The sequence below is a fragment of the Macrotis lagotis genome, chromosome 5, assembly GCF_037893015.1.
Source record: "Macrotis lagotis isolate mMagLag1 chromosome 5, bilby.v1.9.chrom.fasta, whole genome shotgun sequence".
Lineage (NCBI taxonomy): Eukaryota > Metazoa > Chordata > Mammalia > Peramelemorphia > Peramelidae > Macrotis > Macrotis lagotis.
Genome location: NC_133662.1, coordinates 211494538 through 211507765, shown reverse-complemented (window position 1 = coordinate 211507765; position 13228 = coordinate 211494538). Strand labels below are relative to the sequence as shown.

The 13228-nt window shown below is 36.5% G+C and overlaps 1 protein-coding gene across 1 annotated transcript in view; it reads left to right on the top strand.

Moving 5' to 3' along the window:
- Positions 1-13228, top strand: part of LOC141489467 (mitochondrial adenyl nucleotide antiporter SLC25A24-like) — a 30135-nt gene that overhangs the window by 14702 nt on the left and 2205 nt on the right. The window contains exons 3-6 of the mRNA XM_074190072.1: positions 7106-7191; positions 7993-8053; positions 8331-8517; positions 10315-10465. Of these exons, the coding sequence (XP_074046173.1) occupies positions 7106-7191; positions 7993-8053; positions 8331-8517; positions 10315-10465 (485 nt within the window). The remainder of the gene's footprint in view (positions 1-7105; positions 7192-7992; positions 8054-8330; positions 8518-10314; positions 10466-13228) is intronic.

Below are 13228 nucleotides of genomic sequence, written 5' to 3'. Positions count from 1 at the left end.
TGGAATTATTTATTTTAATGTAAATTTAAAAGGGTATTTTTTGAATGAAGTCTAAATTAGACTTTTTGAATTTTAAATCTTAGCAGAGTAAAATAAGATTTGAAATTTATGCTATTCAGGCTGTGAATGTCTTGTATTCAAGCAAATTCCTCTACAGTGGTGCCACTCCTATCTCATATTATTCTTCTCTGTGGATTCATTACTGCCTCTATACAGGTGACTCCTAGATCTATTTATCCAGTTCTTTTTATTCTTTAAACCTGCTTCACTCATTAATTATTGTGCATGTCAAATTGGATGTCCCAAAGGTATCTCAAATTCAATACGCTCCAAAGAGAGCTCATTATCTTTCCTACCCCAAAACATTTTCCTTCTCTTTGCCAATACATTCCCTTAATGTCCATTTCTTGTCTTTTTGTAGTGAAGAGCAGGATTTCAGTACCTTGCTTACATTCTTCTTCTCTGTCCCAACCCCTGTTTTCATACATTCCAGACTTCCACATATATGTGGATGTTCCCTTCAGCATCCCAGTTTCCCAATTTATTAGTTTCCTCAGTTTTAATATTTTGTGCCTTTGTACCACCTTCATGACAAACAACAATGCTAGTAGCCCTTTAACCTTCTTCCATTGCTATCTATTCCATGATCCAAAAATGTGAAATTCCCATTTTTGATCTCAACTTCATATCTTCTACCAGTTATTCTATTTTTACTTCAGAACCTAATCTCTGACCTCATTACAGTGTCTAGTTTATTCTATCCCTCTTGATCTTCCCAGCCCATTACTTTCCTCCCTTTTCAGTGCTAACCCTAGAATTAATGAGTTCATCTCTACACTGTCCTCTACTCCGAAATCCTTTGCCTCAATCAGTCTCACTATTTATGCCTCCCTAAAACACAATCCATCCTCCTTTCCTGCTGTTACTCACATATTTCTGAACAGTCTTGGGGGAAGTTACAAACCAGGCCAACTGCATCCACCACAAATTGATGCTACTTAATCTCAGATGGTCTCTTAGTGCTGCTTGCCATCCCACTCTGAATTCAGAGACCTCAGTTTGAAACTTGACTTTCTGTCTTTGTGAGGGTGGGTAAATCATTAAACCAGCCCAAGCCTCAATTTTTTTTTAATCTTTAAAATTAGGAGGTTGAATAAGATTACCTCTAAGGCTTTAAATCTATGATTCTAGGTTCTCTTGAACTCCCCACCAATAGCTGCTGGAAATGTTGTCTTTAAGCCCTCTTCCACTGCCCCTTTTCTTTCCTGTCTCAGTAGAAGACTTTGTTTCTTGACTCTTAAAAAAATAGAGGTCATCTGATCTGAACTTCTTGTTTTCCTCTATTTTATATATCAATATCATTTCTCAGTCTCTGACAAAGAGGTAGCCCTTCACCTGGTCATACCTTCTAATCATGCCAGTAATCAACTCACCATTTATATAACTGCTGCTCATGAACCTCTACTTTTTCCTCTGATTTTCTTTTCAGACCTGCTAGATTGACTCATGTCATCATAGCCATGTAAAAAACACCTGCAGGCATCAAGAGATCATTTTCCAGGACAAAGGAAAGATACTACATAAAAGGAAAAAAAGCATGGTTCCATGGAGTAGACTTTGGACTTTTTTGACCTATATGAATATTTTCCCACTTCTATAAAATCATTGTGAGACTAGTATATGGATACGTTGATGATGATGTGAGAAAGCATGACAGCATTTTCTAGTCATTTTTTATAGTAGGTCAAATCTCCAAAAATCATATGATTGATAGAAAGACAAAGAATACAAGGTGTTCGCAGTGGATAGAGTACTGTCCCTGGAGTCAGGAACACCTGAGTTCAAATCTGGCCTCAGACACTTAATAATTACCTAGCTGTGTGGCCTTGGGCAAGCCACTTAATCCCATTGCCTCACAAAAAACTAAAAAAAAGAAAAGAAGAGAATACAAGGTGTTTGTTGAAGACCTCTTGCTTAAATTGTAATCAATTTAACATTGATTATAGAAAATTTGACTCAGTAGGGTAAAGATTGTCCTTCAAAAAGTCTCTTAGGTATGTATTAGATCATATAAGATGTTTAGGGACATTCAAGCAGTGAAATAACTTTGTTCAGCAATCTTCTGAATATCAGTTCAAAGTGAGCCTCACAAACATGGAGACATGTTGGTGTTTGATACTGTCATGAAACACATCTTTGGCAGATTCCTAGTAAATACTGGGAGTCTCTAGAGAATCCAATTTAAAATATGCAATTACTGTCTTTCTTTAAAAAAAACTATTTAACATTTAAAAAATTTTTGAGTATTCTTTCCCTCCCTCTAGTTCTTCCCCTATCCACTAAGAAGGTAAGCAATATGATACCTGTTATCAATTGTCTTTCTTGTCCATGTCCATGTCACCTTATTAACTTTCTTCTGTTCTATTCTGCATATTGTTAATGCATTTCATTGGTATGCCTTTATTTATTTATTTTTGCATTACTATCACTATCTCATTATCCAACACAACATTCTCCTTCAATACTAATAGCACTCTAACATAACAAATATAGTCAAACAAAAAAATCAATGTCCCATTCTGTACCTTTATCACATTTCTATCAATAGATGAAATGCATACTCTGTCATCAGTCTTCTGGATTTGTAACTGGTCCATGCCTTGATCAGAATTATTAAGTCTTTCAAAGCTGTTATTCTTTACAGTAGAATAGTCAATGATTCAACTGTTATTCTGGCCTTGCTCAATTAATAATAGTAATAATAATAATAATAATAATAACAATAACCAGAATTTACACAGCAATTTACAACCTCATTTAAACCTCATTGCAACTCTGTGGTGTAGGTGCTATTATTATTTCCATCTTACAGATGAAGAAACTGAGGAAGTCAGAAGTTAAAATGACTTGTCTAGAGTTATCCAATTAGTAAATGTCTTAGTCTGGATTTGAACCCAAATCTTCCTGTTTCCAGGTCCAGCACTTAATAATAATAATAATAAATAATAGCTCACATTTATTTAGCACTTATTATGTGCTTGAACTATGCAATTATTATCTCATTTTATCTGCAAAATAACCCTGGGAGGAAGGTGCTATTATCATTCCCATTTTACAGATGAAGAAACTGAGGTCATTTAGCCACCTAGTTTATATGTCTTGGGTTCATACAAATCTTTCCAAGTTTCTCTTTATTTCTTATCAGCACAATAATATTCTATTACATTTATATATCAGAGTTTATAATTTTGGGTGACTTTAATGCTAGAGTAATCTCAAATTACCAGAAGTGGCAAGGAGTCCTTGGGAGGAGTTGGAAACAGCAACTATTGAAGACTTGTGCATCCCCTAATTGTGAAGACTTGTGCATCTTGTGACCTTCTCATCACAAACACTGTCTTGTATTTACCTAAATGTACCAAAACTTCCTGCATGCATCCTCCCAGCAAATATTGGCATCTAAAAGACTATATGATCGGAAGAAGAAGAGAAAAGCAGGATGTGAGAGTGACAAAAGGCAATGTGTGGTGCAGAGTGCTGGATGGATCACAGACTCATTCTCTCCAAACTAAATATTTACATTCAGCCTAAGTGGCAGCCCCAAGGCAAAATGACTAACAGAAGAATTAATGTTAAGAGATTAGTGTCTCTGAGAGGAAATAGTTTAATTGCTAACTTGGAGGGAAAACTGAGTCAACACACACAGTTGACAATAGTGGGAAACTTACAGAGATGTGGTGTACAGCACTGCATTTGCTCATCTGGATTAGGACACTCACAAACATCAAGATTGGTTTGATAAAAATGATATGGAAAACTGAGAACTTCAATGGCTTTACCAATAGGATAGTCCATTCATTTCCAAGAAGGCAGCATTTAATTCCATCAAAAGTAAAGTACAAGCAAAGTTTGTAAATAAGAAGGTAGATAAAATTCAGTTTTATGCAGATAACAATCCAAATTGCTTTTATGATGCCCTGAAGGCTATTTATGGGCCAAAGACCTATGATGCATCTAGACTGCTCAGTGCTGATGGAGTCACATTGATTAACAATCAGGACATAATCCTAGAAAGATAGACTGAACATTTCCATAATGTTCACATCAATACAGAAGCCATTGACCATTTACCTCAAGTTGAGGTTAATCTGCCCCTAGCTGAAATTCCAACTAAAGAAGAAGTTTTGAATGCCATTAGACTCTTTTCAAGAGTCAAAACACCTGGTGCTGATTCTGTTCCAGCTGAGATCTACAGGATGGGGGGGATCCAATGCTCATCCAAAAGTTGACTGAAAATATCCAGGTTATATAACATGAAGAAGTTATCCCCCAAGATTTTAAGGATGCTTCCATTGTCCATCTCTATAATGGTAAGGGGAATCAATTATGACAATCACAAGAGTGTTCCTCTTTTAGTCATTGCTGGTAATATTCTTTTTTTTTTTTTAGGTTTTTGCAAGGCAAATGGGGTTAAGTGGCTTGCCCAAGGCCACACAGCTAGGTAACTATTAAGTGTTTAAGACTGGATTTGAACCCAGGTACTCCTGACTCCAGGGCCGGTGCTTTATCCACTACACCACCTAGCCGCCCCTGCTGGTAATATTCTTAGCAGAATCCTCAATAGGCTAATCCTGAGAGCCACTGTGGCTTCACAAAGGTTCAAGGAATAGTTGATGCAGTATTTGCTGCTTGAAAATTCAGGAAAAATGCCAGGAGCAGAACAGAGGTCTGAATACAACAGTTGTAGATCTCACCAAAGCCTTTGATAGTATCAGTCATGAGGGTATATGGAAAATCATGTCAAAATTTGGTTGCCTGAAGTTCATCAGCAATATACATCAATTTCATACTTGCCTGGGTTCTGGACAGTGGATGATGATCTTGAGATTTTCTGGTCACCAGTGACATGAAAAAGGTATGTGTCCTTGCTTCCATGCCTTTTAGCCTGTTATCAGAAGCTTTCATTGAGGGTGATGATGAATACAGCCTCAATGTCAGCTGCTGAGCTGATGGTAAAATGCTACAAGCCTAGACTAAAGTGGAAGGAGTGTTGGCACATGATCTTCTGTTTGCAGATGATTGTGCACTCAATGCAGCCTCTGAAGCTGAGATGCAACAAAGTATGCATGGATTCTCTGCTGCTTGAGCTAATTTTGGTCTAACAACACCAAGAAAACAAAGGTACTCCATCAGCCAGCACCACACCATCCATATGTGGAATCATCAGTAATAACAGAGAAGTTTTGAGTACTGTGGACAAGTTCACTTATCTTGGCAGTGCCCTTTCCAGGTTGATACACATTAACAAGAAAGCTGATGCATGCATTGTCAGAGTTAGCTCGGTATTTGGGAGTCTCTGAAAGAAATTGTGGGAGAGAAGCGACCAAATTGAAGGTCTGCAGAGCCGTTGTGCTGGCCTCTGTGAAACCTGGACAGTCTACCAGCACCATGTCCAGAAACTGAATCACTTCCTTTTAAATTGTCTTAGGAAGATTCTGAAGATCACCTGCAGGAGAAGATACCAGACAGTGAGGTCTTTTCTCAAACTAAACTGCCAAGTATTCAAACATTACCACAGAGAGTGCACGGGGCTGGTCATGTTGTTAGAAAATGCCAGAAGTATGCTTGCCAAAAAGACTAATTTTTGGAGAACTCACATAGGCAAGTACTCACAAGGAGGTCAGAAGAAGAGATACTGGGATACCTAAAGGTCTTTCTTAAGAACTTTGGAATTGATTGTACAGCATGAGAAACCCTAGCATAGGCCCACCCAGCATGGTTTGCCCTCATCAGAGAGGGAGCTGGACTCTAGGAGCAAGGTATAATTGAAGAGCTCAAAGGAACCAACAGATATGTAAGTTTAGAGTAAGCACCCCAGGTTTTCACATGGACTATTTGTGCCATCTGACCAGTCACAGTTGGACACACTGCAATTTGTCTCAAACATAGTGATATCATTTTGGTCTTTGATAGCAAAGGACAAGAACCAACCATATCAGAGGTTGTTTATTTATTCCAAAATTTATAGGTATTTATTTTCTTTCCAGTTCTTTGCCATACATAAAAATTAAATATAAATATACATTTTTTACTTATGAATTCTTTCCCTGTTTTGTAGATTGTGGTATTGCTATGCCAAGTGACATAGATACAACTTAGTAACTTTTGGGCATAATTTCATGCTTTCTTCTAGAATCATTAGACTATATCACCAAGCATCAATGTGTCTGTCTTCCTATAGCTTTTTCTACAATTGTTGTTTTACTTTTTTGTCATCTTTGCTAATATGATGATGTGAGGTAGAACCTCAGAGTTGTTTTAATGTTCATTTCTCTTATTCCTAGAGATTTGGAACATATTATTTGTGCTTCTAAATCTATTTCCTTATTACTAGTAAGTCCATTCCCTGGTCCACAGTCTTTACTAAAATGCCTGTCTTCTTGAAATATTTGAAATCTTCCAGCCCTCATGACTTCTGCCTCCAGTTTACTTTGGTTCCTGTCCACAAAAATTCTGCCCCTTCCCTGACTTACTGAATATATACCAGAGATTGGAATTCTTAATTAAAGCTCTAGACAATATGAATTTGTGGTGAACTCCGTCATCATGCTTTTATGACTTCCTTGAGTAGGATTAAAGTCAGCAGATGTTGGCAGAGACCCCAGCTTGAGGATTGGTAGTAGAAGAATAATGGAAGGGGGAAGGGGGATAGTATTGATTACCTATAAGGTTAATCTTAAAAGGGCAAGACAGTGAAAGGAAGAAAATGATGTTAGAATAAGAATGATAGAATAAGAAAATATTGAGATGTGGAGGAACTCAAGATCACAGGACAAGAGCACAGCTAGGTGGAGCAGTGGAGTTAGGAGGACCTGAGTTCAAATATGACTTCAAACACTTAGCTGTGTGACCATGGGCAAGTCATTTAACCCCATTGCCTTAAAAAAACTAAAAAAGAAAAGATCACAGGACAAGTGAAGAGCAGGTTTCAAAGAAATGAGGAAGAGAGAGAGGTGTAAAGACAGAGAGGGGAATTTCAGAGTTCAAGAGCATTGACTGGTAGTGAAAACTAATATGTGACCGCCCTGGTGGATGACTGATGTAGAGTGAAGCTGCAGTTTGATCAAGTTGAGGATGTCAGCAGATTAGGAGAACAGGACGTTCCCAATATTGACATCTCCAAGAATGAAGGTAAGGGATAGGATAGCGAAGACTGAGTCAGCTGGTTAAGTCACTGAGGAAAAGAGAGTGACTAGAAGGTGAAGGGGAATATATGCTATAGATATATGATATATAATATAATATATACAATATATATATGTTATATATATATATATTGGGTGGAATTCAAAGAAGTTGCTGAGTGGCAGAAGGTGGGTCTGGAAGTAGCACTGTGAAACAAGAAGTGCATTTATTCTTTCTGGGTTTGAGAGTAGGAGAAGCTGGCAATGAAAACATGGGAGAGCCACAGTTTCCAGAAATTCTAGAAGATGGGAAAAATATGATACCAATCTATCTAAAGTAAAGAGGAGTTTTCTATTAATGCAGAGAAGTTACAGAAGACCTAGTAAAAGGAGGCAAATGCAGGATTGGGGGGGGAGACTGAGCTTGATAGGAAGGAAGAGTGTGGGGAGAGGTATTGGGAAAAAAATTTTCACCTTGGCAGTTTCTGAATCAAAAGGATTAAAGGAGCAGTAGCTGGAGTGTACCTTCTATAAGATATGGAAAATGGCAAGAATATGAATATACCAATAATTCATGAAACTTTATTTTTAACAATAATCACTAATATTCACATTGACTTTAATGCTTGCAAAACACTTTACATATTTCATTTCATTTAGTCTTTTAAACAATCTATCTTTCTAATCTTCTTTCATATTATTTTCTCCTAGAAGGATTTATTTGCTGCTACTCATACATGATGCTCCATCTTGTGTGCTGGGCCTTTGTGCTTGCTATTCCTCATGCCTTTTTACTTCTGCCTCTTAGAATCCCCGACTTCCTTTAAGAATCAAGTCACATGTCACAGTCTGGAGGAGGCCTTTTCTCAGTATCCCATGGAACCATTGCAAGATTTCACCACACTCAATTTAGACCCTTGCAAATATTCATAGCTGAGAAAATGATTCACTATAAGATTTCTTCCTTTTTGGAATTCTGTATGATATCAATGAAATAGTCTATTAGTTTGTAAGCTCCTTGAAGGCAGGGATAGTCTTTTGCCTCTTTATAATCCAGAGTCTAGTACATTGCCTGGCATATGCTTAATAAATTTTATTGATTGACTGAAATGACATAATGCATTAGAGTGCTTTGGGTTTATTAAGTCTGATCTTTTGCATTCAGGTTATCAAGACCAGGTTGGCTATAGGTAAAACTGGACAATACTCAGGGATGTTTGATTGTGCCATGAAAATTGTGAGGAATGAATCCCTTGGAGCCTTTTACAAAGGCTATATCCCTAACTTTCTGGGCATCCTTCCTTATGCTGGAGTAGATTTATCTGTCTATGAGGTGAGTTTACTTCCAAGATGAGTTATAACAATTGAGTTAAGAAATTTAATCTTCAATTATATTTAAAGAAACATACTATGTTGGACAGAACAATATCTATTTTGTTTGTCTCTTTAATGTGTTAGGAATCTCCTTTTGATAATGTAATTCATTTTTTGGTTATTCTTGTGAATTACTTTTGGCTTTAATTATATTTGGCCCTAAATAAATTAATAAATAAATTTAAAGGCAAGGAATAGAAGAAGGAGGAAGTGGAATATTGTCTGTTAGACTTAGACAAAAGAGGAGGTTAATCAAACGCCATGGCCAAGATATGTGCTAATTGTGCTTAAGTGGTTTGATGGCCACTGCCTATTTCAAGGATCCTGATAGGTCATCTCAAAAGTACATATTCCTGGTCAGGTTAATCAGAAAAGAACTGATCAGACAATTAGAAAGGCAAAAATGCATCAGCTCTACTGGAAAGTCAAACCAAAGAACAGGCTCATTGGTGGTTGGTCATATTCTGTATGAAATGTAGCATATTATTTTGGTTTTACTTATTGAAAAGGTTCAAGAGACATAGTTTCTGGGTAATTTAATCATTTATTAATGAGATCAGTCACATTATTAATATAAGATTAGTCTTTTGACTGTTTCTCTTAGACCAAAGATAATAATGGTGGTAGCTTCACAGTTTATATACTCTTAAAAGAGAGGTATTTCTGAGAGGTGGCATTCAACTCTGATTGGATCATACAATAGGAAGTGAACTGTATTAAAATGAGGGACTGAGAGTGACATCATGTCACCTTTGGATAGAGAAATTATCTCTATACTCAGATATCCTCCAGTCTTGGACTATCTAGATAAAAGTTTGTATTTCCACCCACGCTTAAATGAATGGAATTCACCTGAGACTAGACTAAGATTCCTTATAGGGTTGCTGTGCTGGGTGAGATAAAGAAGTCAATTCAATCTCATTATTAGTAAAGTCCTTCAAGAGACTGAACTTTTTGCTTTTAAAAATCAGAATTTTAGAAGAAGAGGGGAACTCTGGATCTCCCCAAGTTATTGATTAAATGATCATTTCTCTCAGGTTGTTCATCCAAAGCTCCTCTTTCATTTGTGTAGGGAACTCCCTGTGAGATCCAGAGTTCCCCTCTAATGATACCTATCAGCACTTGCTTTTCAACTTCTGGTCTTTGGAGAATGGCATGGGGTATTGAGAACTGAAGTATCTTATATAACTGGCACATAGCGAATAGAGTGTCTGACTTAGAATCCAAGAGACTTTTTCTTCCTGAATTCATATCTGACCTCAGACACTATATATGATTCCATCTATAGCCATTTAGAGGTCACAGAGTATTTAGATGGAAGGGATCATTTACTCTGGAACAGTAAAACCAGCTTCCCAGATTGGCTTGCCCTGAAGAATCAGTAGTTAGCAGAAATGGTTTTGATATATTGTTACGAAAACAATTTCAAGGAATCCAAAGCATTTTATTTTAAAATGTGATCAACTATAATCATTAGAATGGTAATGGGGAATAAAGCAATTAATAATTGGTTTTTATTAGTCTTAAATTTTACTTCAAAGTCAGCATGGGAGCCAGTAGAGAATCAGAGCATAACTTCCTACACTCATGTCTGTGGGTGGGGGAGGGAGTACATTGATGACAATTTAGCCTATAAAATCAGAAACAGTACGGCAGATGGAAACAATTTCATATGAAAGAGAAAAAGTTTTAGTAGTTGATTTTTATGGCAATTCTACTTAAATTTGCATATAGTTGCTTCTGTGTTCTCTAACAGATTTTGAAGAATTATTGGCTAAATAATTATGCCAACAACTCTGTAGACCCTGGAGTATTCCTTTTGCTGCTATGTAGTGCCTCATCTAGCTTTTGTGGTCAATTAGTCAGCTACCCTCTGAACCTAGTGAGAACTCGGATGCAGGCTGAAGGTGAGTTTCTATCCAAGACTATATAAATACTAAGCAGCAAAGCCAGTGCTTAAAATCCAGTCTTCTGGTTACCAATTGAATACATTTTCTTTATGGCCAGATTGAAGGCACAAGAAAAACAATAAATGCAGAAGTACAGGATGGGAATTAGAAATTAAATTATAGATCTAGCTGATGGGGGTATAGTTAGTTATTCCTTCCATATTGTGACTTTTCCCATCAATATATTTTGATATTTTGTGAGTTGGCATAAGAAATTAAATGGGAACTTTTAGGGAGTTTTGCAAAACCAACAGATGACCAGCAAATGACAAAGAGCCTATGATCTAAAATTTAACCTGAATTGTACAGTAAAAGTATTGTAAATACACTGTAAAATAAAAAGAAACAATTCAGACCTCTTTTCTGGTATGAAAAGAGGGCCAAAATATTTTATATGGATTTTCCTGATTGTGGGGATACCATGCCCTAACTCTGATGATGTGGAAGGGATAATTGTATATAAGGGGGGAAGGGAACAAGCATTTAAGTGCTTCCGATGCGGATAGTATGTACTCTACAAATTTTAGCTATTTTTATACTATATATTTGGCATGGGAATTATTTTGGTTTGTCTTCACAACAACCCTAGGAGGTAGGTACTATTATTGACCCCGTTTTTACAGTTGAAGCAGAGGTTAGGTGTTCTGCTCAGGGTCATATAGCTAAAAGTATCAGAGGCAGGATTTGAACTCTAGTCTTCTTGAAGCTGCCCATATGGCTACAGGCAGAGAAGGGCCAGGAAGTGTGTATATGGGGATTGTTTTCTCAGTGGGGTTTAAGAATAGAAATCAGCTTCTAAAAACACAAACCAGTACAGCTTCTGGACTACAGAAAATAGAATGAATGAAAAAAGCATTTTTTAAGGTCCAAAGGTGGGGTAGTGGGAGGGATCAAGAAGCCAGCAACCTGTGGCAGGGATGATGGAGTTGAGGTGGAGAATTATGGGAAGTTAGTGAGGAAGGTGAATTGGAGTGTAAGAAAAATAACAGCTGGGAGAATTCTACTCCTAAATCTCTTGTGGAATGTACTGGCATAAGTTGGAGTGGGATGTTAAGGACTGATGGCTGCTGTAAAACATTTGGACCAGTTCTCTGGTATTTGGATCTAGGTAGCCTTCTTCACAGTGTAGAAAAGGCTTTTGGGACACCAGTCACAGACAAGGGACATTCTGGCTACTACATTGTTGATGGAGTAGATTATGTATACCTACAGTCTTACTCAAGAAAACCCTTTATATCCTCATTTCTGACAAAACTGGTTAGTAGACTAAATTCTGAGAAAACTGAAAGTGAGTGGAAAATGCATTTCAATGGAAATGGGAAGATTTCCTCATTTAGGAAGAAAGCAATTCTTCACTACCACAATTGCTGTCTTGGAGTAACCTATTTCTTTCAAAAACATGTTTTATTGGTATTTTTTGCTTGTTATATCATTTATTTTTCCTAACAATCTCTTTCCTGGCCTAAAGAATAAGAGTTAAATATTGTTTGTTCTGATAAAACATACAGCATTCTATATTTATATAACTTGGGTGGTTCAGTAGTTAGAGTATTGGCCCTAGAATCAGGAGAATCTGAGTTCAAATTTGACTTCAGATACTAACTAGCTGTTTCATCCTTGGCAAGTCACTGTTTATCTTATTTTCCTCATCCGTAAAATTAACTGGAGAAGAAAATGATAAAGTACTCCAGTATCTTTACCAAGAAAAACCCCATTTAAAAATGGGATCATAAAGCATTGGACATGACTAAAAAGTGACAGAACAACATACTATATAACACATTAGCTAATTACCAAGAATCTGGAAGTCATTTGTTATTTCTGTACTCATTAGCAGGATACAGAGATAGAGAGTATCAAAAGTCTTCTGTTGGTTAAGAGTATTATGTTAGGGGAGAAAAAAGGGCTACCTAGGACCAGTATAGGGACTAGATATATGGTTTAGTTGGTATCAAGAACTCTCAATGGGGAAATTATCAGTGCAACTTGATACCTTCTCTGTAACTTATAACATCAGCTAATTGCCTAGAAGAGGTCTAAGTTAAGTGACTTGCCCAATATTACATTGTCAGCATCTTTCAGAGGCAGGAGTTGAAACTAGCTCTTCCTAATGTTAAGGCTGGTTTCCTGTTTCAACATGCTCCTTCATTTATATGTATTGTGATAATAGTTTATTGTAAATCATCACATTTTTTATAGTTTTTAAGATTTGCAGATGATTTATACACACACACTATCTCATTTGATCCTCATAACAACTGTTTGAGATGTATATTATTATTATTATCCCCATTTTACAGAAGAGGAAGTAGACCTAGAAGTTAAATGACTTGCCCAGGGTCATAAGACTATTAAATGACTGAGATGAGCTGGCATATAGAAGGTGCTTAATAAATGTTTATTGATTATTGATTGATTGCAGGTCTTCCTCTATTAATCATCTTTAAAATATGATTTTTCCTTGAACTACCTTGTTGTTGACACCTAAGAAAAATAAGCAGTGAAGATTTTATTTTCTGGACAGTTTTGGCAGAGAAAGTGTAGGTTTCAGATATCTTTCTGGGGCATTGTAATTAATACCACTATGTTTAACTTTATTTAGAATATTGATAAAATTAGGTTGGCAAGGTTAGAATTTTGCACTAGATACAATAGTATAATATAGTATAGAACTAAAAATTTTAATTAATTAATGGTTTTTGTCCTGCGATTTCATTCTGT